We start from the raw sequence: 27,247 nt of genomic DNA on the forward strand, positions 1-27,247 counted from the left end.
AACCTTGTCCCCGTTGATTTTATTGTGTTGGATGTTGAACGCAATGCATCTTGTCCCATTATATTGGGAAGACCTTTTCTTCGAACTGTTGGTGCTATTATTGATATGAAGGAAGGTAATATTAAATATCAATTTCCTCTCAAGAAAGGTATAGAAAACTTCCCTAGAAAGAGAATGAAGTTACCTTTTGATTCTATCATTAGAACAAATTATGATGTTGATACTTCATCTCTTGATAACACTTGATACACACTTTCTGCGCCTAGCTGAAAGGCGTTAAAGAAAAGCGCTTATGGGAGACAACCCATGATTTTACTACAGTACTTTTGTTTTATATTTGAGTCTTGGAAGTTGTTACTACTGTAGCAACCTCTCCTTATCTTAATTTTGTTGCATTGTTGTGCCAAGTCTTTGATAGTAAGGTTCATACTAAATTTGGATTGCTGCGCAGAAACAGATTTCTTGCTGTCACGAATTTGAGCAGTAGCCTCTGTAGGTAACTCAGAAAATTCTGCCAATTTACGTGAGTGATCCTCAGATATGTACGCAACTTTCATTCAATTTTAGCATTTTCATCTGAGCAAGTCTGGTGCACCTAAAAAATTTGTCTTTACGGACTATTCTGTTTTGACAGATTCTGCCTTTTATTTCGCATTGGCTATTTTGCTATGCTTGATGGATTTCTTTATTCCATTAACTTTCAGTAGCTTTGTGCAATGTCCAGAAGTGTTAAGAATTATTATGTCACCTCTGAACATGTGAATTTTGATTATGCACTAACCCTCTAATGAGTTGTTTTGAGTTTGGTATGGAGGAAGTTTTCAAGGATCAAGAGAGGAGGATGATACAATATGATCAAGGAGAGTGAAAGCTCTAAGCTTGGGGATGCCCCGGTGGTTCATCCCTGCATATTTCAAGAAGACTCAAGCATCTAAGCTTGGGGATGCCCAAGGCATTCCCTTCTTCATCGACAACATTATCAGGTTCCTCTAGTGAAACTATATTTTTATTCCATCACATCTTATGCGCTTTACTTGGAGCGTCTATATGTTTTTATTTTTGTTTTGTTTGAATAAAGTTGGATCCTAGAATTCATTGTGTGGGAGAGAGACACGCTCCGCTGTTGCATATGGACAAATATGTCATTAGCTTTACTCATAATGTTCATGGCGAAGGTTGAACTGCTTCGTTAAATTGTTATATGGTTGGAAACGGAAAATGCTACATGTGGTAATTGGTATAATATCTTGAATAATGTGATACTTGGCAATTGTTGTGCTCATGTTTAAGCTCTTGCATCATATACTTTGCACCCATTAGTGAAGAAATACATAGAGCTTGCTAAAATTTGGTTTGCATGATTGGTCTCTCTAAGATCTAGATATTTTCTAGTAAGGGTCGAACAACAAGGAAGACGGTGTAGAGTCTTATAATGCTTACAATATGTCTTTTATGTGAGTTTTGCTGTACCGGTTCATACTTGTGTTTGTTTCAAATAACCTTGCTAGCCTAAGCCTTGTATTGAGAGGGAATACTTCTCATGCATCCAAAATCCTTGAGCCAAACACTATGCCACTTGTGTCCACTATACCTACCTACTACATGGTATTTCTCCGCCATTCCAAAGTAAATTGCTTGAGTGCTACCTTTAAATTTCCATTCTTCGCCTTTGCAATATATAGCTCATGGGACAAATAGCCTTAAAAACTATTGTGGTATTGAATATGTACTTATGCATCTTATCTCTTATAAGTTGCTTGTTGAGCGATAACCATGTTCCTGGGGACGCCATCAACACTTTGTTGAATATCATGTGAGTTGCTATGCATGTTCGTCTTGTCTGAAGTAAGGGCGATTTACCATGAGTTGAATGGTTTGAGTATGCATATTGTTAGAGAAGAACATTGGGCTGCTAACTAAAGCCATGATCCATGGTGGAAGTTTCAGTTTTGGACAACAATCCTCAATCTCTTATGAGAATATTATTTGTTGCTAAATGCTTATGCATTAAAGAGGAGTCCATTATCTGTTGTCTATGTTGTCCCGATATGGATGTCTAAGTTGAGAATAATCAAAAGCGAGAAATCCAATGCGAGCTTTCTCCTTAGACCTTTGTACAGGCGGCATAGAGGTACCCCTTTGTGATACTTGGTTAAAACATATGTATTGCAATGATAATCCAGGTAATCCGAGCTAATTAGGACAAGGTGCGGGCACTATTGGTATACTATGCATGAGGCCTGCAACTTGTAGGATATAATTTACATAATGCATATGCTTTATTACTACCGTTGACAAAATTGTTTCTTGTTTTCAAAATAAAAGCTCTAGCACAAATATAGCAATCAATGCTTCCCTCTGCGAAGGGCCATTCTTCTACTTTCATGTTGAGTCAGTTTACCCATTTCTTTCCATCTCAAGAAGCAAACACTTGTGTTAACCGTGCATTGATTCCTACATACTTGCATATTGCACTTATTATATTACTTTATGTTGACAATATCCATGAGATATACATGTTACAAGTTGAAAGCAACCGCTGAAACTTAATCTTCCTTTGTGTTGCTTCAATACCTTTACTTTGAAATTATTGCTTTATGAGTTAACTCTTATGCAAGACTTATTGATGCTTGTCTTGAAAGTACTATTCATGAAAAGTCTTTGCTATATGATTCAATTGTTTACTCATTGTCTTTACCATTGCCTCGAATCGCTGCATTCATTACATGTGCTTACAATAGTATTGATCAAGATTATGATGGCATGTCACTTCAGAAATTATCTTTGTTATCGTTTACCTACTCGGGACGAGTAGGAACTAAGCTTGGGGATGCTGATACGTCTCCAACGTATCGATAATTTCTTATGTTCCATGCAACTTTTATGATGATACTCACATGTTTTATACATACTTTATGTCATATTTATGCATTTTCCGGCACTAACCTATTAACGAGATGCCGAAGAGCCAGTTGATGTTTTCTTCTATTTTTGGTTTCAGAAATCCTAGTAAGGAAATATTCTCGGAATTGGACGAAATCAACGCCCAGGGACCTATTTTTCCATGAAGCTTCCAGAACACCGAAAGGGAACCGAAGTGGGGCGACGAGGCGCTGCCACACTAGGGCGGCGCGACCCAGGAGGGGCCCGCGCGGCCCTAGCGTGTGGGGCCCCCGTCAGCCCTCCGACTCTGCCCTTCCGCCTACTTAAAGTCTTCGTCGCGAATACCCCAGTACCGAGAGCCACGATACGGAAAACCTTCCAGAGACGCCGCCGCCGCCAATCCCATCTCGGGGGATTCAGGAGATCGCCTCCGGCACCCTGCCGGAGAGGGGAATCATCTCCCGGAGGACTCTTCACCGCCATGGTCGCCTCCGGAGTGATGTGTGAGTAGTTCACCCCTGGACTACGGGTCCATAGCAGTAGCTAGATGGTCGTCTTCTCCTAATTGTGCTATCATTGTTGGATCTTGTGAGCTGCCTAACATGATCAAGATCATCTATTTGTAATGCTACATGTTGTGTTTGTTGGGATCCGATGAATATGGAATACTATGCTATGTTGATTATCTATCTATCTATGTGTTTGTTTATGATCTTGCATGCTCTCCGTTATTAGTAGAGGCTCTGGACAAGTCGTTACTTGTAACTCCAAGAGGGAGTATTTATGCTCGATAGTGGGTTCATGCCTCCATTAAATCTGGGACAGTGACAGAAAGTTCTAAGGTTGTGGATGTGCTGTTGCCACTAGGGATAAAACATCAATGCTATGTCTAAGGATGTATTTGTTGATTACATTACGCACCATACTTAATGCAATTGTCTGTTGTTTGCAACTTAATACTGGAGGGGGTTCGGATGATAACCTGAAGGTGGACTTTTTAGGCATAGATGCATGCTGGATAGCGGTCTATGTACTTTGTCGTAACGCCCAATTGAATCTCACAATACTCATCATAACATGTATGTGCATGGTCATGCCCTCTTTATTTGTCAATTGCCCAACTGTAATTTGTTCACCCAACATGCTATTTATCTTATGGAGAGACACCACTAGTGAACTGTGGACCCCGGTCCATTCTTTACATCGAATACAATCTACTGCAATACTTGTTCTACTGTTCTCTGCAAACAATCATCATCCACACTATACATCTAATCCTTTGTTACAACAAGCCGGTGAGATTGACAACCTCACTGTCACGTTGGGGCAAAGTAATTTGGTTGTGTTGTGCAGGTTCCACGTTGGCGCCGGAATCCCTGGTGTTGCGCCGCACTACACTCCGCCGCCATCAACCTTCAACGTGCTTCTTGGCTCCTACTGGTTCGATAAACCTTGGTTTCTTACTGAGGGAAAACTTACTGCTATACGCATCACACCTTCCTCTTGGGGTTCCCAACGGACGCGTGCTGTACGCGTATCAGAGAACCCTAAAGTCCTCACAGTATTGTGGTCTACGATCGATGGGTTGTAGAAGACCGGTAAAGGTGCTGAGGTCGGAACATACCTAAGGGGGTATGTGGGCTGGCGGGAGCATATAATCGATGTCGGACGAACCAACGAGGATCCAAGACCGAACTACAATACGGGTGGGTATGCGGGGCCGCGGAAAAGGATAATGATTGGCTTGGATATTACACCTGGACTCACACCAAGGAAGTGTGGACGAGCTCGCGGCTCAGTTGGTAACAAGGATGAGTTCTCTTATGGGTAAAGTAACACACCTCTGCAGAGTGTTATCAAATTGTGGCTTGTCACTCCCTGTTCCGGGTTTGGAACTGCGAACGTGGGCGGAAAGGAACTACGTGAAGTTCTAGACACTCGGTGAAGGCTGGCGGACATAGCTTTTCAAAACAAAATCAACCTTTTGAAGAAATGATTACGAAAACTTGCATTTGCCTACGACTTTCTTGTCTATGGCTGTAGCCAGTGCATGATACACCTATTTATATTACAGTATTGAACTTGTTGAGTATGCTCGTACTCACCCATTCCCTCTTGAACCCCCTGCTTAGACCGGGAGGCATCGAAGGACGATCTATAGTGGAACCCGAAGATGGAGGAGCCACTGCTACCAGGGATAGGATCATGCCAGTGGAGTCAACAAAGTCGACTGCTACACACACCATGGTGGAAACCTAGACTAGCAATAAAAGGGAACCAATTTCCTAATCCTAGAACCTAAGTAGCTAGAGCTCACCTATAGTTCTTTAGTAAGCCAGATATCTCTATAGGTAGAACCAGGATAAGTCTAGTCTACGAGTTATTCTTCTGGAGTTTATTTGAAGTTTGCCTCACTGTAATTAGAAGGATATGTTGATCTTTTGTAAAGAGTTCGTGTTGTAATTCTATAGCCATGTCTTGGACCCGCAATATTTATGTTGTACCACTCTAAGGGATGTAATACTAGTGGAACGGTGTTTCATTGGTGTTATATCAATGGATTGCATACTACACCATGCAGTGGTATGCTAGTTCACCACACACACCTCGTTGCCGCGTCGCGGTGCACGGCGTTGCACCTGCGCCAGCGTGGCATGGCGGGCCACATGGCTCGCAAGTGCGGCGCCCTAGACAACGGCGTTGCTCAACACCCTGTGGCGCCGGAATCCGGGATGAGGCACAACTACATTGTTTAGTCGTCTCGAGCCGGCCCAGCGAAGCACTTCATCTCTTAGGCGCGGGATTTGGTTGGTTGAGAGCATGGCAGTGGGCCACTGGCTAGGGTTCCTCTCCCCCTCTTCTAATCCCCCACCAAAACTTCACAAATTTGAAGCCTTTTCCGTGGATTTTGAGCACCCCAAGTTCCTAGACCTCATTTCTGTTGTTTTTAACCCATTAGATTGTTGTTATTGTTGTGGCACATGCCCAAATCTTGGAATTGTAGGATAACGTTGCATAGAAAACAAAAATTTTCCTACCGCGAACACGCAATCCAAGCCAAGATGCAATCTAGAAGACGGTAGCAACGAGAGGATTATCGAGTCTCACCCTTGAAGAGATTCCAAAGCCTACAAGATGAGGCTCTTGTTGCTGCGGTAGACGTTCACTTGCCGCTTGCAAAAGCGCGTAGAAGATCTTGATCACGGCGCCACGAATGGGCAGCACCTCCGTACTCGGTCACACGTTCGGTTGTTGATGAAGACGACGTCCACCTCCCGTTCCAGCGGGCAGCGGAAGTAGTAGCTCCTCTTGAATCCGACAGCACGACGGCGTGGTGTCGGTGGTGGTGGAGAAATCCGGCGGAGCTTCGCTAAGCGTGCGGGATGTGGTGGAGGAGAGAGGCCGCTAGGGTTTGGGAGAGGGGGGCGCCGGCCACTAAGGGGTGCGGCCACCTTGGTGGTTCTTGGGTGGCCGCCCCCCTCCCCTTGGCCCCTCATTATATAGGTGGAAGCCCCAAGTGTTGGACTACAAGTCTCCGAATAAGACCCGAACCCAAAACCTTCCATGTGATAGGGAAACCTACCCAAGCTGGGAATCCCACTTGGGGTGGGATTCCCCCCTTCCATGTGGGGGGGTGGCCGGCCCCCATAGGGGGAGACCACTTGGGACTCCTCCCCCTCTAGGGTTGGCCACCCCCCCCACATGGAAGGGGGGAATCCCACCCCATGGAGGTGGAGGTGGAGTCCCTCCGGGACTCCACCTTCCTTGGTGGTTTCTTCCGGACTTTTCTAGAACCTTCTAGAACCTTCCGGATCATTTTAAATCACATAAAATGACTTCCTATATATGAATCTTATTCTCCGGACCATTCCGGAACTCCTCGTGATGTCCGGGATCTCATCCGGGGCTCCGAACAAATATTCGAACTCCATTCCATATTCAAGTTCTACCATTTCAACATCCAACTTTAAGTGTGTCACCCTACGGTTCACGAACTATGCGGACATGGTTGAGTACTCACTCCGACCAATAACCAATAGCGGGATCTGGAGATCCATAATGGCTCCCACATATTCAACGATGACTTTAGTGATCGAATGAACCATTCACATACGATACCAATTCCCTTTGTCACGCGATATTTTACTTGTCCGAGGTTTGATCATCGGTATCACACTATACCTTGTTCAACCTCGTTTCCTGACAAGTACTCTTTACTCGTACCGTGGTATGTGGTCTCTTATGAATTTATTCATATGCTTGCAAGACATTAGACGACATTCCACCGAGAGGGCCCAGAGTATATCTATCCGTCATCGGGATGGACAAATCCCACTGTTGATCCATATGCCTCAACTCATACTTTCCGGATACTTAATCCCACCTTTATAACCACCCATTTACGCAGTGGCGTTTGGTGTAATCAAAGTACCTTTCCGGTATAAGTGATTTACATGATCTCATGGTCATAAGGACTAGGTAACTATGTATCGAAAGCTTATAGCAAATAACTTAATGACGTGATCTTATGCTACGCTTAATTGGGTGTGTCCATTACATCATTCATATAATGATATAACCTTGTCATTAATAACATCCAATGTTCATGATTATGAAACTAATCATCCATTAATCAACAAGCTAGTTAAGAGGCATACTAGGGACTTCTTTGTTGTCTACATATCACACATGTACTAATGTTTTGGTTAATACAATTATAGCATGATATATAAACATTTATCATAAACATAAAGATATATAATAATAACCACTTTATTATTGCCTCTAGGGCATATCTCCTTCAGGAATCCCTAAAAATATGAATTGATCCAAAATGCATGTTTGATTCTTGTTGCGCTCATCGTAAGGCATCATCGTCGATGTATGTGCCTCGTGACATTTCTATTACCTCCTTCTTCTCAAACATCATGTAGGAACCGTGTTTAACATCATAGTGAGGATCGAGAAGCGTCATCCTACACAATTGAGCATATAACACGACTTGTGTGAGCAAATGTGATAATATGAAACCTAATATATGAGCAAATGTGACCTACAAATTCTAGATCACACACTACAAAATATACAAGTTCTATTCACATAGTACACTTAAATTTTAATCACAACATCTAGATCACAGAAAATCAAAATTTGATATCAATTTATAAAATTTCCAATCATTAGGGTTTCAATACAATATCAAAATTGTAGGACATAAGATAATTTGTTTCCTACATCACATAGTCACACAAGTTATATATATTCCAATGGTAGAAGAACAGACCATATAAATATTGATTTTTTTTAGGAAGAACTAGGGTTTCCCTAAAATAGCATGAATAGAGCAAATGTGAGAGAAATTTCGCAAGAAATTGAGAGGGTTGAGGGAGAATACGTGGTGGAAGAGGTTGACATAAAAATCTCTGGAGAAAGTCCTTAGATTTGTGGGTTTGGGAGGAAGGATTGGAGGCGGAAGAGAGAACCAAGCACCGGCGGCCGCTTTTGTGAGGAACCCTAGCCACACACGCCTGGGAGGATGAAGTGGTCGGGCCGGGCCGGCTCGGGCCGACTAACTTAATCGAGCCGTGCCGCTCCCTAGAGCTCGACTCAAGGGCGCCACACTCGCAAGCGCTAGGACCCGCTTGTCCACGCTGACGCATGTGCAGCGCCCCGGTCCATGGCGCGACAACGTTGTCTGCGGCACCCTAGACACCGACGCTGCAAAAAGGGTTACTTCCGTAAATTTGTTTCGCCAAAGGTTTTTTTCGTGAAATACTTTCACACGAGGGTTATTTTTGTCAAATTTGGCATGGAAGTGTTAAACTAGGTCAGCCCGCTTTGGTATCAAAGTATCCCATACGACGCGTGGGGTTTCGTCCTGCTCGCCCTTGCGGGCGAGAGGAGCAGGTCGGAGCGTTTTCGTTTCAAAAAACCTCTCCAGCAAAGAGAGGAAAAAACCAGAGTCACTAGCCAATAAAACTTTAATACATCGAAAGTGTTTACACAACGCTGATGACCCACAAGTATAGGGGGTGTATCGTAGTATTTTCGATAAGTAAGAATGTCGATCCCAACGAGGAGCAGAAGGTGTTGACAAGCAGTTTCGATGAAGGATTCCCTGTAAATGCTCACAGACAAGTATTCAGGGGGTTTTGATGTAACAGTTGAATAAAGTACGAGTAAGTAAAGTGCGAGAGTAACAATTGCAGCGAGTGGCCCAATCCTTTTTAGCGCAAAGGACGAGCCGGGTTGTTTACTTATAATGACCAAACGTTCTCGAGGACACACTGGATTTTAGTCTAGTGCTTTCGCTACATACGGCTAAATAATCTTCATTGTTATGATAAGTGTTGTGTGGGTGAACCTATGCTAATGTACCGCCCTTCCTAGGACTAATACATACTTGTGATTATACCCCTTGCAAGCATCCGCAACTACAAGAAAGTAATTAAGAATAAATCTAACCACAGCCTTAAACTCTGAGATCCTGCTATCCCTCCTGCATCGATATACCAACGGGGGTTTAGGTTTCTGTCACTCTGGCAACCCCGCAATTGGCAAACGAGTACAAGATGCATTCCCCTAGGCCCATAAAGGTGAAGTGTCATGTAGTCGACGTTCACATGACACCACTAGAAGAATAACACCACAACTTAAATATCATACCATTGAATATTACTCAACCATAGTTCACTACTAACAGTTAGACTTCACCCATGTCCTCAAGAACTAAACGAACTACTCACGAGACATCATATGGAACATGATCAGAGATGATATGATGATGAATAACAATCTGAACATAAACCTTGGTTCAATGGTTTCACTCAATAGCATCAACAACAAGTAGAAATCGATACCGGGAGAGTTTCCCCTATCAAACAATCAAGATCAAACCCAAATTGCTACGGCGGTGACGGTGTCCAGCGGTGGAGACGGCGGTGATGATGGTGGAGATGATGATGATGGTGATGGAGATGATGTCCAGCTCGATGACGGTGACGATGGCGTCGATTTCCCCCTCCAGGAGGGAATTTCCCCGGCGGATTCCTGCCCGCCGGAGAGCTCTTTTCTCTCTGGTGTTCTCCGCCCCGCAGAGGCGGCTGTAACTCTTCGTGAGGTACCCTCCGTGGCTTAGGTCTTCGGGACGAAGGGTTTCGCGAAGAAAAGGAGGCGAAAGGGGCTGTGGGGCCCCCACACCACAAGGTGGCGCGGCCAGGCCATGGGCCGCGCCGGCCTGTGGTCTGGCCCCACCTTGGGCCTTCTCAGCTCCCCCTTCTGGCTTCCTTCGTCATCTGGAAAAATAGGATTTTTGGTATAATTTCCTTCCACAGTTGATCTTCCGAAATATTGCGTTCTGACGGTGCTTTTTCCAGCAGAATCCTGGCTCCGGTGCTTGATCCTCCAATAATGATGAAACATGCAAAATAGATGAAATAACATAAGTATTGTATCCAAATATGAAATATATCAATGAATAACAGCAAATTATGATACAAAATAGTGATGCAAATTGGACGTATCAACTCCCCCCAAGCTTAGACTTCGCTTGTCCCCAAGCGAAACTGAACTCGATAAAACAGACCACATGTTTATGGAGTGAAGAGTCGATAAATAAAATACGGACAAGAAGCATCATATTCATTCACACAAGACATTCTAGTAAACAACTTCCTCATATAACTCAACTTGAAACAAGTATAAAGTAATCACAAATAAAGGTGCATAAGAAATCATAGTTGGTGATGGCAAACTTCGTTCTTGGTCAGAGAACGATTAACAGGTTATATTTATCTATTGAGCAACGCTCTCATGTTAAAGTTTATATGGCACAACTTGCATACTCAATCATAATAGTCTCCTCATAATCATTGATAACTTGCAAAGTTATATTCATTCAGATAAAACTTGTACTAAACAAAGAAGAATAAAAGACATGATGAAGCAAGTCACAATATAATGGTTTGATCACAACTACTCAAATGATTGCTTGAGATGGAGGGAAATAGGTTTATTGACTCAACATAAAGTAAAAGACAGGCCCTTCGCAGAGGGAAGCAGGGATTAAATCATGTGCTAGAGCTTTTTCAGTTTTGAAATCATATAGAGATAATAAAAGTAACATTTTGAGAGGTGTTTGTTGTTGTCAACGACTGGTAGTGGGTACTCAATCCCCCTTGCCAGACAACCTCCAAAGAGCGGCTCCCATTTTATTTTTATTTTGTGTGGCACTCCTTCCAACCTTTCTTTCACAAACCATGGCTAACCGAATCCTCGGGTGCCTGCCAACAATCTCATACCGTGAAGGAGTGCCTTTTTATTTTGGTTTTATTATGATGAGGACACTCCCCCCAACCTTTGCTTACACAAGCCATGGCTAACCGAATCCTTCGGGTGCCGTCCATCAATCACATACCATGGAGGAGTGTCTATTTAGTTTAATTAATTTGGGACTGGGAATCCCATTGCCAGCTCTTTTTGCAAAATTATTGGATAAGCGGATGAAGCCACTAGTCCATTGGTGAAAGTTGCCCAACAAGATTGAAAGATAGACACCACATACTTCCTCATGAGCTATAAAACATTGACACAAATAAGAGATAATAAGTTTTGAATTGTTTAAAGGTAGCACACGAAGTATTTACTTGGAATGGCAGAAAATACCATGTAGTAGGTAGGTATGGTGGACACAAATGACATAGGTTTGGACTAAGGTTTGGATGCACGAGAAGTATTCCCTCTCAGTACAGGTTTTTGGCTAGCAAGGTTAATTAGCAAGCATAAGAGTTGAGGGAAACAAACAAATATACATGTGATAGAAACAATCATGCATCTTCCTTGTAAGCAAAAACAATTTTAACTTCAGAATAATAAGCTATGAGCTAACAAGAAAGAAAGACAATGAAACAACTACATGTATTTCTCTTTTCTACTTAAACCTCAAAGTGTTGTTGCTATTGACCAATGCTAAGTTTGCCAAAACCAAATAGATTTATTCAATGCGCCCAAAGTGATACCAATACTAACAACAAGGTAAATCATATAATAGAGATTGCAAACTAAAATAAGATGTGCAATATGTAAATGATAAGACTTCTCATTAATATTCCATAACGATAACTCACACCAAGGGATACATAGACAACCAACTAAAGGAGAGATACTTCCAAACTGCAACCCATCTTATATGATAACTTCCCTACTCATGATATGACACTACTTGACAGTAAAAAGTAAAAGATAGTGATGATGTGATACCGCGGCACTCCCCAAGCTTGGAACAAACCAAGGGGATGCCAATACCGATGATGAATTACTCCTTCGGCGATGGTGGTGATGAACTCCTGTCATCAAACTTCCAAGGAAGAGGCTCTCCATCAAGAAACGACATCTTGGTCTCGGGAATCCTGAAACTAGCAGCACGGCTTATGTATTTAAACCTGTTTTCATACTCACGATTACGATTCTGAACGTCATAGAGTTGTGCTTGGAGCTTGTTGGTGGTGTCGTGAAGTGAGAGGATGTCGCCCCAAAGCTTTGAAGTTTCCTTCTCATGTTCAGCAATGAGTTCAGACACAATCCTGTGGAAGATATCCACCTCACGCTCAGCCATCTTCTTGTATTTGAAAACCTCTTGTTCTAGCTTCTCCATCCTGTCTTCCAAGCTTCCTTCTCCTTTAGGACCCTGGACATCCTTGATCTACAGTTCTCCTTCAACGAGTAGCAACTCCTTGGGGTGCATCCTCAGCTCCTCCATGCACAAGTTGCCAACATCCTTGCAGGAGCTGTCCTTCGGAGTTTCCGACAAAGACATGATGGCTCTAGATCCGAAGCAAATCCTGGCAGAAACAGCTCGAAACAAAACACGTCGAGAAAACGATATACGGGCCTCCAGGGGTCCGGGGGATTATATAGCAAAAAAATTCACGACAAAAGGAAAGTACCAGATCGAACTAGAGTCAGAAAGGGGCGACGAGGCGGCCAGACCATAGGTCGGTGCGGGCCCAGGTCAGGCCGCGCCGGCCTATGGTGGCACGCCCTCGTGCGTCTTTTCCACTCCGTTTCGATCTCGTAATTTTTCATATTTTCCAAAAACAGCAAAAATATTGTTCGGAAAGTAAATTGCGTACTTTTCATTACCGATCTTATTACCTATTCAAAGTCGAGTTAAGTGATTTGTCAATTTGCCCTTTAATGAAAGCCTCCGGTGTTTCCACTCGAATAATATCAACATCAACATTATAGGAACCACCTGAGATATAATGCTTGAGTCTTTGTCCATTCACCACTTGCGTGGCATTGCCTTGGAGAGAGCTAATTTTGATTGCTCCTGAACGATACACCTCCTCGACAACATATGATCCTTCCCATTTCGAGAGTAATTTCCCTGCAAAGAATCTGAGACGAGACCGATACAATAGGACTTTATCCCCAATATTAAATTCTCTTTTGATAATCCTTCTATCATGCCATTTTTTAACTTTTTCTTTAAAGAGTTTAGCATTTTCATAAGCTTCACTTCTCCATTCATCTAGAGAACACAATTGCAACAACCTCTTATTACCGGCAAGTTTAGGATCTTTATTTAATTCTCTAGCAGCCCAATAAGCTTTGTGCTCTAGTTCTAAAGGTAAATGACAAGCTTTTCCGTAAACCATTTTATAAGGTGACATTCCCATGGGATTTTTATAAGCAGTTCTATAAGCCCAAAGTGCATCCTTCAATTTACTAGCCCAATTCTTTCTAGTTTTATTAACAGTCTTTTGCAAGATAGATTTAATCTCTCTATTTGATAATTCTACTTGCCCACTAGTTTGAGGATGATAAGCGGAAGCAATTCTATGATTAATACCATACCTAGCAAGAGTTTTTCTAAAACCTCCATGAATAAAATGAGAACCTCCATCAGTCATAATATATCTAGGCACTCCAAATCTAGGAAAAATAATGTCTAAAAGCATTCTTAAAGAGGTCTCACCATCAGCACTTTTTGTAGGTATTGCTTCCACCCATTTAGTAACATAATCAACAGCAACAAGTATATGAGTGTTACCTTCTGAAGAGGGAAAAGGTCCCATGAAGTCAAATCCCCAACAATCAAACGGTTCAATAACAAGAGTATAATTCATAGGCATTTCATTACGTCTGGAGATATTACCAACCCTTTGGCATTCATCACAAGATAAAATAAACTTTCTCGCATCCTTGAAGAGAGTTGGCCAATAAAAACCTGATTGTAGAACCTTTTGCGCGGTTCTTTCTCCGGCGTGATGTCCTCCATAAGCACTACCATGACATTTACTCAATATCTCTTGTTGTTCATATTCGGGAACACACCTTCGCCGAATACCATCCACTCCTTCTTTATATAAGTGTGGGTCATCCCAGAAATAATGCCTCAAGTCATAAAAGAATTTCCTCCTTTGCTGAGCTGAAAAGGTTGGAGGCAAGTACTTGGAAACAATAAAGTTAGCATAATCAAGATACCAAGGACCTGTCTCATGAGCTCACCTTTATTACAGCCAATTGTTCATTTGGAAAACTATCATTAACAGACAGGATCATAAGCAATATTTTCCAATCTAGACAAATTATCAAACAGGATTATCAGCACCTTTCCTATCTACAATATGTAAATCAAATTCTTGCAAAAGAAGTACCCATCTAATAAGCCTCGGCTTAGCATCTTTCTTTGTCATAAGGTATCTAATTGCAGCATGATCAGTATGAATCGTAACTTTTGAATCAACAATATAAGATCTAAATTTATCACAAGCAAAGACTACAGATAATAATTCTTTTTCAGTTGTAGCATAATTTCTTTGAGCAGCATCAAGAGTTTTACTAGCATAATGAATAACATTCAGTTTTTTATTTACCCGCTGTCCAAGAACAGCGCCTACAAAGAAAATCACTAGCATCACACATAATTTCAAATGGTAAGTTCCAATCAGGAGGTTCAACTACAGGAGCAGTTGTTAAGGCTTTCTTTAGAGTTTCAAAAGCTTCCTTACAATCATCATCAAAAACAAAAGGTACGTCTTTTTGAAGAAGATTAGTAAGAGGCTTTGAAATCTTGGAGAAATCTTTAATAAATCTCCTATAAAACCCAGCATGACCAAGAACACTACGAATACCTTTAACATCCCTCGGATAGGGCATCTTCTCAATTGCTTCAACTTTAGCTCTATCAACTTCAATACCTTTCTCAGAAATTTTATGTCCCAATACAATTCCTTCATTAACCATAAAGTGGCATTTCTCCCAATTAAGAACAAGGTTAGTTTCTTCACATCTCTGCAAAACTTTATCAAGGTTTCGCAAGCAACTATCAAAAGAATTCCCATAGACGGAAAAATCATCCATGAATACTTCCACAATACTCTCGCAAAAGCCATGAAAAATAGCAGACATGCATCTTTAAAAAGTAGCAGGAGCATTACATAAACCAAAAGGCATACGCCTATAAGCATAAGTTCCATAGGGACAAGTAAAAGTGGTTTTCTCTTGATCTTTAGTTTTAACAGCAATTTGTGAAAACCCGAATAACCATCAAGAAAGCAAAAATGAGTATTTTTAGACAATCTTTCTAGCATTTGATCAATAAATGGTAAAGGGTAATGATCTTTCTTAGTAACTTTATTAACTTTTCGAAAATCAATGCACATTCTATACCCTACAACTACTCTTTGAGGGATGAGCTCATCATTATCATTAGGCACAACAGTCATTCCTCCTTTCTTGGGAACGCAATGCACAGGACTAACCCATCTACTATCAGCAATAGGATATATAATACCAGCTTTAAGAAGTTTTAATACCTCATTCCTTACCACCTCCTTCATCTTCGGAATTAGACGACGCTGATGTTCAACAACAGGCTTTGCATCATCTTCCATATTAATAGCATGTTGGCAAATAGAAGGAGAAATCCCCTTCAAATCATCAAGAGTGTAGCCAATAGCGCCTCGGTGTTTCTTCAATATTTCCAATAGCCTTTCTTCTTCAAACTCTGTAAGCTTAGAACTAATAATAACAGGATATATTTTCTTATCATCAATATGAGCATATTTAAGATTATCAGGCAATGGTTTTAAATCAAAGACATGATCTTCCTTTGGTGGCGGTGTTGTACCCAGATCTTCCACCGGTAAATCATGCTTAAGAATAGGTTGGCGAAGAAAAATTTCCTCAAGCTCATCTCTTTCTTTCCTAAAAACTTCAGTCTTGCTATCCTCCAAATGTTGCTGCAAAGGATTATTAGGAACAAGAACAATAGATGCACACTGTTCCATTTTAAAATCATTATTAGGAAAATCAGCTTTATAAGGAGCTTTGGTAAATTTAGAGAAGTTAAACTCATATGATTCACCAGCAAATTTAGTCAAAATTTTCTCTTTCTTGCAATCTATAATAGCTCCACAAGTATTTAGAAAAGGTCTACCAAAAATAATAGGACAATAATCACTAGCAGCAGAACCAAGTACCAAAAAGTCAGCAGGATATTTAATCTTACCACATAGAACTTCCACATCTCGAACAATACCAATTGGAGAAATAGTTTCTCTATTAGCTAGCTGAATAACCACATCAATATCTTCAAGTTCACAAGAACCAATTTCGTGCATAATCTCCGTATAAAGCTCATAAGGAATAGCACTAACACTTGCACCAATATCACATAAACCATAATAGCAATGATCACCAATTCTAACAGATAGCATAGGAACACTAACTTGTTTGGGTTTATTAGGATGTGAAACAATATTAGAAGCATCTTCACAGAAAATAATATGACCATCCTCCACATTTTCAATCACAAGATCTTTAACTATTGCAACAAAGGTTCAACTTTTATTTGTTCTTCAGGTTCTACAGGTTTCTTTTCACTTTTATGAACCGCACTATTTATAACAGAGTACTCCTTCATTTTAGCAGGGAAAGGAGTTTTTTCAATATAAGCTTCAGGAATAACATGATCAGCAGTTTCAACTACAACGCATTTATTAATAGATGAATCAATTTTATCTTTATACGGTTCATGATACTTATCAAAATTCTTCTTAGGCAATTCATAATGAGAGGCAAAAACTTTATAAAGATTTGCAGCAACTTGAGAATCAAGACCATATGTAGCACTCATATTACGAAATTTATCAGTATCCATAAAAGCTCCAATGCATTTATAATCATAAATTATACCTGATTCTCTATCCTTGTCGTTCTCCCAACCTTCAGTATTTTCTTGGATCCGATCAAGTAGGTCCCTTTTAAACTCTTCTTTGTTGCGTGTAAATGATCCAGAACAAGAAGTATCCAGCAAGGTCTTGTCTTGAAAAGAAAGTCTTGCATAGAAATTATCAATAATAACATTACCAGGAAGCTCATGAATGGGGCATTTGAGCATTAAAGACTTCAATCTCCCCCAAGTTTGGGCAATACTCTCTCCATCATGAGGCCAAAAATTATATATGCGATTCCCATCCTTGTGAATTTCACTTGGAGGATAGAATTTAGAATAAAATAAAGGCACAATGTCCTCCCAATCAAGAGAATCACCATTCTTCAGCAATTTATACCAATGCGCCGCTTTACCAGACAGCGATATAGAGAATAGTTTCTTTCTAACTTCATCCATGGCAATACCTGCACATTTGAATAACCCGCATAATTCATGCAAAAACAGTAAATGATCACCGGGATGGACAGTTCCATTCCCTTCATAGCGGTTATCCATAACACGTTCAATAATTTTCATAGGTATTTTATATGGTATCACTTCCTCACCTGGCGCCTCATCCACTACCGTTGCAGTAGTAGTAGATTTCCCAAATAGAAATTGAAGAGAAGATCTCTCCATAATGACTTATAGCAAGCATGCGAAATAAAATCAGCACAAACAAGAAAGGTTTTCCTTACCAATTCCACTTACCAATAGCGCTTCACTCCCCGGCAACGGTGCCCGGAAAATAGTCTTGATGACCCACAAGTATAGGGGGTGTATCGTAGTATTTTCGATAAGTAAGAATGTCGATCCCAACGAGGAGCAGAAGGTGTTGACAAGCAGTTTCGATGAAGGATTCCCTGTAAATGCTCACAGACAAGTATTCAGGGGGTTTTGATGTAACAGTTGAATAAAGTACGAGTAAGTAAAGTGCGAGAGTAACAATTGCAGCGAGTGGCCCAATCCTTTTTAGCGCAAAGGACAAGCCGGGTTGTTTACTTATAATGACCAAACGTTCTCGAGGACACACGGGATTTTAGTCTAGTGCTTTCGCTACATACGGCTAAATAATCTTCATTGTTATGATAAGTGTTGTGTGGGTGAACCTATGCTAATGTACCGCCCTTCCTAGGACTAATACATACTTGTGATTATACCCCTTGCAAGCATCCGCAACTACAAGAAAGTAATTAAGAATAAATTTAACCACAGCCTTAAACTCTGAGATCCTGCTATCCCTCCTGCATCGATATACCAACGGGGGTTTAGGTTTCTGTCACTCCGGCAACCCCGCAATTGGCAAACGAGTATAAGATGCATTCCCCTAGGCCCATAAAGGTGAAGTGTCATGTAGTCGACGTTCACATGACACCACTAGAAGAATAACACCACAACTTAAATATCATACCATTGAATATTACTCAACCATAGTTCACTACTAACAGTTAGACTTCACCCATGTCCTCAAGAACTAAACGAACTACTCACGAGACATCATATGGAACATGATCAGAGATGATATGATGATGAATAACAATCTGAACATAAACCTTGGTTCAATGGTTTAACTCAATAGCATCAACAACAAGTAGAAATCGATACCGGGAGAGTTTCCCCTATCAAACAATCAAGATCAAACCCAAATTGCTACGGCGGTGACGGTGTCCAGCGGTGGAGACGGCGGTGATGATGGTGGAGATGATGATGATGGTGATGGAGATGATGTCCAGCTCGATGACGGTGACGATGGCGTCGATTTCCCCCTCCGGGAGGGAATTTCCCCCGCGGATTCCTACCCGCCGGAGAGCTCTTTTCTCTCTGGTGTTCTCCGCCCCGCAGAGGCGGCTGTAACTCTTCGTGAGGTACCCTCCGTGGCTTAGGTCTTCGGGACGAAGGGTTTCGCGAAGAAAAGGAGGCGAAAGGGGCTGTGGGGACCCCACACCACAAGGTGGCGCGGCCAGGCCATGGGCCGCGCCGGCCTGTGGTCTGGCCCCACCTTGGGCCTTCTCAGCTCCCCTTCTGGCTTCCTTCGTCATCTGGAAAAATAGGATTTTTGGTATAATTTCCTTCCAGCTTGATCTTCCAAAATATTGCGTTCGACGGTGCTTTTTCCAGCAGAATCCCGGCTCCCGCTTGATCCTCCAATAATGATGAAACATGCAAAATAGATGAAATAACATAAGTATTGTATCCAAATATGAAATATATCAATGAATAACAGCAAATTATGATACAAAATAGTGATGCAAATTGGACGTATCAAACGCCGTGGGTTTTTTCATTGAGACGATTAACTCTATTTAAAGGCTTACAAGATGTATTTATAGATAGAAATAACAATCCGCTCCGGTCACCAGAAGTTAGCCTATTTTTTTAAAACAGAATTAAATTACAATATAATAATATGCAAATACGTCGGCATGCTGGATACACCACACCTCCAAACATGATAAAAAAATACTCCGTATCTCCTTCTCTATCCGCGGACCAACTGAAACAAATTAAAACAGATAGGTCTTCTGCGTCTCCCAGGCGGCGGCGGCGGAAAAGCTCTTCCTGCTCCAATCTCCGGCGTCTGTGCTGGCCCCCTCTCCTTCCGCTTGCCGCTCCAGCGGTAGGATGGAGGGGGGCCCGTTTTTTGCATGGTACTTAGGGCTAGGAGTTCTCTGGCATGGCGCGCCGTTAGGGTGGTGGGAGCGACGCCCGGGCAAATAAATCTGCCTCAACTCTTCTCCCACACTGGCGCTGTCCTTCATGGCGGCGTCTCGGAGTTGGTGGCATTGTGTGCTTGTCGATCTTTCAGATCGGTGGCTTTAGGGTTCATGGATGGTGTCGGCGAGGCGGCGGCGACGACTCCATCAGATGGTTTTTTCCTCCTGCTCTGTCCCCGTTGCTGCGGCGTTGTCTCCGGTGCCAAGGTGGAGCAGAGAGGATTCGTCCAGGAGTACGTGCAGACGGTGGTCTGCACTGGTGACAGCTGGAAGATGGTGCACCTTGTGGTGGGTTCGTGGTTGAAGACTGATGGTTCTGGTTCCCTACTCCGACATTGTCGTGGGTGCCAGTGCTAAAGTCTGATGGCGTGTCCAGGGACATGCTGCCCTGGTCTGATTCTTTCAACGGCAATGGTTTGCCCTATGGCAAACTACATTGGATGTCCGAAAAGCTGATGATGAGCGATGGAGCCGCGTCGAGCTCAGGTGAAGAGGTGATCTGTCCATTTTTTTTCTTGGTGGCTGCTACGGTGGTGCTGAAGAAGATGGATAGGTGTTGGTTTGTCACATAGGTTTATCCTATCTTTCCATATTTGTAAGATCGATGTATACGTACTTTGTACTTTGTATCTCGTCTTTTATTTATCAATGAGAATCGTATTACCATGCAATTTTTTTTTTAAACAGATACATATGTTATCAAACTGGGTCAGGCCGCTTCCGTATGAAGTACCCGATATATCCAGGCAATCGCTCGGAGTATCCCGGGGAAGACCGACATTTCGACGAGGGAAACACGATCTGACCATGCCGGCACCGGCCCGTCCAACCACCGTCTGCCGCCACGGCCACACCCCGCACCGCAGGCAGCCAGGCAAGGAAAGCGACGGCGCACCTGCGGCACGGGGAACAGACGGCGGTTGGGCTTTCCACATCCCCCGCCCCACCACTACCACCTTCTGCAACCAAGTGGAGATTCACCTCAGCTCAGCTCAGCTCAGCTCAGGCGCCCGCAGCAACCGCATGTGAAAACCACCGTGGTCCTCGTGGCGCAACTCTTATCTGCGCCGGGAAAGGACGAGCCCCGCCATTAAAAAACCAGCGCAGGACCGCACTCCCGCCACCTCGACGATCTCCAATCCCCGTGCTCTGTTCCGGTGCCGGTAACAACAACAACAAACGGCCGCTCTGACCTGATTCGATCCATCTTTGTTTTACCCGCCACCTTCTCCTCGATCGGCCTCGGTTGTTTTCTTTTTTTCTTGGCGCTGCCGACGGACCGACGGACCTTCGAGTTTACCGCCCCCGCGCTGTCGCGTAATGGCGTGCGCCACTGGACACTGACCGACCGACCTCCGCACCGCGCCCACATGGCCCGTCGTGGGGGCAAGGTGAGGTGAGGTGGGCAGTCAGAGCAGAGCAGACCACAGCTGCGTGCGTGCGACACCGCCAGCGCCAGCGGCGACGAGCCAAGAACCACTACGTAGTACGTACTCCTCCCTCCCTTCTTGCTCCTCCTCCTCCTACTCCATGCTCTGCTGCTGCTGCGGGAGAAGGTGAGGGACTGAGAAGAGCTGGTGTCGGTGGCGTTGGGCGTCGGCGGCGGCCATGAACTGGAGGAAAGGAGGGGATGGAGGCGTGTCCAGACGCTGGGCCGTGCTGCTCTGCCTCGGGAGCTTCTGCCTCGGCCTGCTCTTCACCAACAGGTAACCACCACCAGCCCGCTCCGATTCTCCCTCCCGCTTCTTCAATTTCTAGATTCGCAGCTCAGCTCAGCTCAGCTCAATTCAGCGCCGAGGGTAGCTGCAAGATCTGCGGCCTCCGTCCGCATCTGGGGGCGCCCCGTACGGGGGTGAATTTGTGTTCTCGATTTGGGGATTTCATGATTCTGTCGGCAAAGTCCTCGCTCTGCTGCGGCATCAAATAATTCGCGTGTTTCCGCCAATGCTTTTTTGCGGGAATCTTTGCGAATTTGGTTAATCTGTGATTAGCTGCTATCGAATTGTGGGTGTTCTACGACAGCATCAACTTAGAATTTCAGTGTATTGCTACTCCGCACTGGGACATTTGTCTTCACCAAATGGGAATGATCCTGCACAGAATCTCGTTTTAATTGTAGACACGAGTTATTGCTAGGCGATGTATCCTCATCCAACATTCAATAACTGTACTCTGCAGTGGCATCCTACTGCAGCGTTGTAACCACAGCTTATGGACGCCTACCTCTGTTCTGAATTTTGGCCATGCTAGTCGGCATGGAAGTTCAGGAAATGATTCCGGCGCTAACCTATTTTTTGTTTTTGCTTGATCCAGAATGTGGACACTGCCTGAGGCAACCGAGATTGCGCGACCGAATCAAAACGACGAGGAAGGCAACAATGTAGCTGCTGGAGATTGTGGTTCTAAAAAGGTGTGGTGTACTTCTCCCCTAAAAAAATACATGATGATTAGTTGCTGATTAGGTTATAAAAGTCCATAATCTCTTTGTGTTATAATGGTATGTGCACTCATCGTTTGATCATTGGGTGCTGCTAGGTCCAAGAACTACAAAACTACAAAGACGTGTTACAAGTTCAAGATGCTCATCAAGATGTACAGTACGTACCGATCGACCTTATCTTTCTTGAGCACAGCATTTGCTCCTTCATTGGAAGTGTCATCTTTATGAAAAAATAGTTCTGATTGTCATTTCAAATGTTTCTGATGTAGGACACTAGATAAGACAATAGCGAGCTTAGAGACAGAACTCTCGGCTGCAAGGACCCTGCAAGAATCCTTGCTCAATGGTTCCCCCGTTGCAGAAGAGTTCAAAGTTTCTGAGTCGATCGTGAAGAGAAAGTACCGCATGGTGATTGGAATCAATACCGCCTTTAGCAGTCGCAAGAGGAGAGACTCCATACGTTACACCTGGATGCCTCGAGGTTGCTGGCATGAACTTTCATATGGTTAATTACGTAGGAATACTCATATTGGGACACCCTGAATGACTAATAACAGAGCAATGCAAATAATAGGTGAACAAAGGAAAAAGCTTGAAGAGGAGAAGGGAATCATTATTCGTTTTGTCATAGGCCACAGGTATGGTGCAGATAGATTTATATGTGTATCTAACTATCTTTGGTATGCTATTCCATATTAAGAAGTACTGGATTTATTTATTCCTTCAATCAGGATTCTTGAAAATAACTTATCATACTCATATTTTTAGATCAGCAGTGTGAAACTCATAGTTCTTATCATTTTTTACCATTGACAAAAAGAAACCTCAAGTCACAACAATGTCATAACATAAATTCCACTTAGTTATTCTCTTTGCATTTTTCCAATTGCAGTTGTATACATTAAATATGACCTCGGGTTTTAATATAGTCGAATGATACTTCCAGAGGTAATTCCTGTCAATTACAGATAAATGAATTCCCGAGTTAGTGAGTACAATTGATGATAATTCTAGAATGCACATGAAAAGGTGACTACAGACAGAATATTTGAGGAAAAGTTAGCTCATGAATATCTGTCACACTGATTTTAAACGGTCATATATTTGTTTCCCTCTTGTGCAAGACAAGACTGAAAAGGTGGACTGTGGCGTAATATAGCCTCGGTTCCCCCCTTCAGCCCTTCCTAACAATTTCTTTGTACAAGATATATTTATAGAAGATGCTATTGTTAAAGTAATATTTGTTCAGAGATAAATTAAAAAGCAATGTGATTCTTTTTTGGCAATCAGTGTTAAAACAAGAAGATGTTATTGTGGATAATTGCTCTATCAATAAGTTCCCTGTTCTTCATTTTATATCTTTTTATAGCAAAACATGCATAACATCATTATCCACATGTTGTGCAGCGCTATATCAGGTGGAATTATCGATAGAGCAATTGAAGCAGAGGACAGAAAACATGGGGATTTCATGAAAATAGTAAGTAATTGTTGCTTTAATGCCTATTGATTTCATATCGGAGTGATGATGTGATTGATGTTCTCAGTTTGGCTGGGAATGCTGTTTTGCCTCACTAATTATCATGGTTACATCTGTATGCAGGACCATGTTGAGGGATACCTTGCACTATCTGGCAAAACCAAGACATACTTTTCTACAGCTGTTTCGTTATGGGATGCAGATTTTTATGTGAAAGTTGACGATGATGTGCATGTAAACATAGGTAAATCTCTATCTTTTGTATGCCCTTTAATGCTGTGAAGCTAGGAGCAAAGTGATCATATGTGTCTGCACCTTTCATATCTGTATTGAAAGTTCCTCACCGACTCAACAATGTACCTATTGTATGTGTACAAGTATTAGCCAAAATGTCAAAACTTTGTAGGATAGCATGTGGGAAATTTCAGATTTAATGAGAGCATCTTTAGGCGAAAAAGGCTTTGCTATAAACAATGAACTCTCTGTAAAAATTGCTGTCTTGCATTTGCAGCAACGCTTGGACATATTTTGTCCAAACATGCTTGGAAGCCCAGAGTATATATTGGGTGCATGAAATCTGGACCTGTCCTATCTGAAAAGTAAGTACATCATTTGGATCTCTCCTTTTCTTTCTTTTCAAGTTGTTAAGATATATTAGCTCTTTTTATCCAGGGGCGTGAGATACTATGAGCCTGAGCACTGGAAATTTGGTGAACCAGGCAATAAGTATTTTCGACATGCTACTGGTCAATTGTACGCTATTTCCAAAGATCTAGCGACCTACATATCTATAAACAAGTGAGATAGCATCTGTTTTCATGTAACTACATACTTAGATCTTTTATGGTGAAGGCTAATTCTGTCGCTGTTAACCCAATTTATGCTAGGCATGTCCTGCACCAGTATATAAACGAGGATGTTTCATTAGGATCTTGGTTCCTCGGGTTAGATGCGGAGCACATTGATGAACGGAGACTTTGTTGTGGTACTCCTCCTGGTGAGCTTCCGTGACTTCATGTCTTATAACTCCAGTTAATCATTGACCTAGTGCGTGGACATGGAGTCACATATTTTCCCTGACCCTGCTTACAGATTGCGAATGGAAAGCTCAGGCGGGGAACATCTGCGCCGCATCTTTCGATTGGAAATGCAGCGGCATATGCAATTCTGAAGGGAGGATCTGGGAGGTGCACAACAAGTGCGCTGAAGGAGACAAGGCCCTGTGGAATTCCACTTTCTAGCGCAAATGAAACACCACAGAAGCAAAAGCAGAAGCTTGCCTGTGTGTTAGTTGTATATTAGATTGCCCACGGTGCTGTGTATGTAATTCATCTGTAGGTAGCTATGATTTGGTTCTGGGACTGGCTGACACCGATGAAGCGGACCACAATTTTACGTAGTGTCTGTCTGCCGGTGGCGGTGAAGGTGACGAAGGCCAGAAGGTATACGAGCTGTTGATGCATTCTTTTCGCAGATAAAATGTTTCAGGTGGCCATTTTGTATCGATCTCCTGTACTGTTTGGCCACCGAGATGGCGAGACGTATGACCAGAATAAAACTCCCCCTGAATGCTGATACTTCATTTCAGTGCATTCTGGACCAGTTGTACTAGTTCTGTTGAGAGTAACAGTTGAGGCTCACTTGAAATGAAAGAAGAATTTTTTTTTCCATCATGTGCTATTCCAAAGGTTGTAAGTTTGCAACTGTATGATTTGTCACTTTTCAGGATGTAGTTCTTGTTTTCTTTTTTCCTACCAGAATTTTATCATAATTTCCAATATTCCTAAATGAAGAACTCAAGCTGCAAATCAAATCATGACCAACAACAAAAAAAAGTCCAATATTCCTAAAAGGGCCCTAGAAGTTGCTGTTTTAGACCTTCGGTTCGTTAACTGAGCGAAACACGGAGAGCAAAAAAAGTGGCACCGGATACAACTATATACTTTGGTCTTTGTTCCCTCGGAGCCACCTGTATAAGGAGGAGGTCGTCCTTCCCTCAATGCACACGCTATATGTATTCAAGTATGAACATGATAAATTTATGGTCAGGAAATATACATTAAATGCAGAATTGGATCACTGAAAATATTGCAGTATATGTGATGCAATAAAGTTTACATTCCCACTAGTAAGAAGCCTGGCAATCTTGATCTTGTGGGTTGCTTGGACATAGATTTTACAAGGCGTGTGGATATTAAGAATTTTGCGTCATGTTACATCACCACTCGCATGTTGAGCTATATCGTGGAACCACTCTAAATTGCCTTGACCATTGACCCTATTAATCACATTTTTCATTTCACGGAAGAGGCCTGGTTGGTCGGACCTCACTTTATGTCGATGATACCACGTTGTTTTTTGCTTCTCCGATCAAGGAGGATATTCAATTCCTCACGAACACTCATGCTCCTTTGGGAAAGTGATCAGTTTGCGCATCAATTGCCAAAGAAGCAGTGGTGCACTGATCCGATGCAATGACCTTTACTTGATGTCATCCTTCAATCATTTCTGGCAAAATATGACGGATTTCGTATACGTTACTTGAGAGTAACGGTTGACACCACACAACTTAGAAAGATTGACTTCCAAAGCTTAGAAGATATGGTCGCCAAAAAATTCTCGTGTGACAATTGGAACAATGTCAACATGGACAGTCATAGGGTGCTTGTTCTTGCAACCTTTAATTCACAAGACATGCATCTACCACTTAAATTCCATTGACCTTTTAAGGAGGTTATCAAAAGGATTATTGTGCTGCTCCGTGCTTATCTTTGGATCGGTTGTGACAAAGTTACTCGTAGAAAAATGCAAGGTAACTTGGAGACCGTTTGACGTTCGATGAAGCTTGGTGACCTTGGCACTATGCATCTTGAAAAGTGAGCCAAAGATGGCTTTACCTTCAATGGGTTGATGACACTAAAGCTTGTATCGAGTTTGGGAACCCTTGTAATGAACGAGATAGGCACCTCTTTACAACAAACACAATGGTCACGTTCCGCGACAGAGAGAAGAAAAAGTTTAGAGCAACCACATGGTCATTGGGTAGCTGACCAATAGACATTGCTCGAAAGCTCTTTGAATGCACAAAAAAAGGAAGAATTGTTTGGTTAGGAAAGCTCTTGATAACAACTTTTGGGTCGAACAACTTGACACCCAACATGCCATATACATCGACCACATACAACAATTAGTCAGGCATGGAAGATGGTCTCCAACATCAACCTCACTCATGGAGCCCATAGCACCATCCATTAGAAATTTACCAATGGTTTAACTATCCCACCTCATCGGCCTATAAAATTAAATTCGAGGGCATCCTTGCCAACTCCACGAATAAGGTTATTTGGAAAACTTGGGCACCTCTTAAATGTAGTTTTCTTTGTATGGTTGGTCATGACAAATAGGATTTATATAGCGGATCGTCTTCAGCGTAGGGGATGACCAAACTACAAAAATGTCCCCCTTTGCAAGTTCAAGAATGGTGATGCACCTTCTAGTCAAGTGTCGCT

At 42.4% G+C, this 27,247-nt stretch overlaps 1 protein-coding gene across 1 annotated transcript; it reads left to right on the forward strand.

The window, feature by feature from the left end:
- The first annotated feature begins 21,287 nt into the window (after positions 1-21,287).
- On the forward strand, positions 21,288-25,244 carry LOC127321038 (probable beta-1,3-galactosyltransferase 2). The gene is made up of 11 exons (XM_051350087.2): positions 21,288-21,524; positions 22,132-22,228; positions 22,354-22,415; positions 22,528-22,739; positions 22,833-22,896; positions 23,666-23,738; positions 23,862-23,982; positions 24,250-24,337; positions 24,411-24,536; positions 24,626-24,735; positions 24,831-25,244. The coding sequence occupies exons 1-11, from the start codon at positions 21,427-21,429 to the stop codon at positions 24,977-24,979; spliced, it is 1,200 nt and encodes a 399-aa protein (XP_051206047.1). The 5' UTR covers positions 21,288-21,426; the 3' UTR covers positions 24,980-25,244.
- The last annotated feature ends 2,003 nt before the right edge of the window (positions 25,245-27,247 follow it).

The sequence above is a fragment of the Lolium perenne genome, chromosome 6 (genome assembly GCF_019359855.2).
Source record: "Lolium perenne isolate Kyuss_39 chromosome 6, Kyuss_2.0, whole genome shotgun sequence".
Lineage (NCBI taxonomy): Eukaryota > Viridiplantae > Streptophyta > Magnoliopsida > Poales > Poaceae > Lolium > Lolium perenne.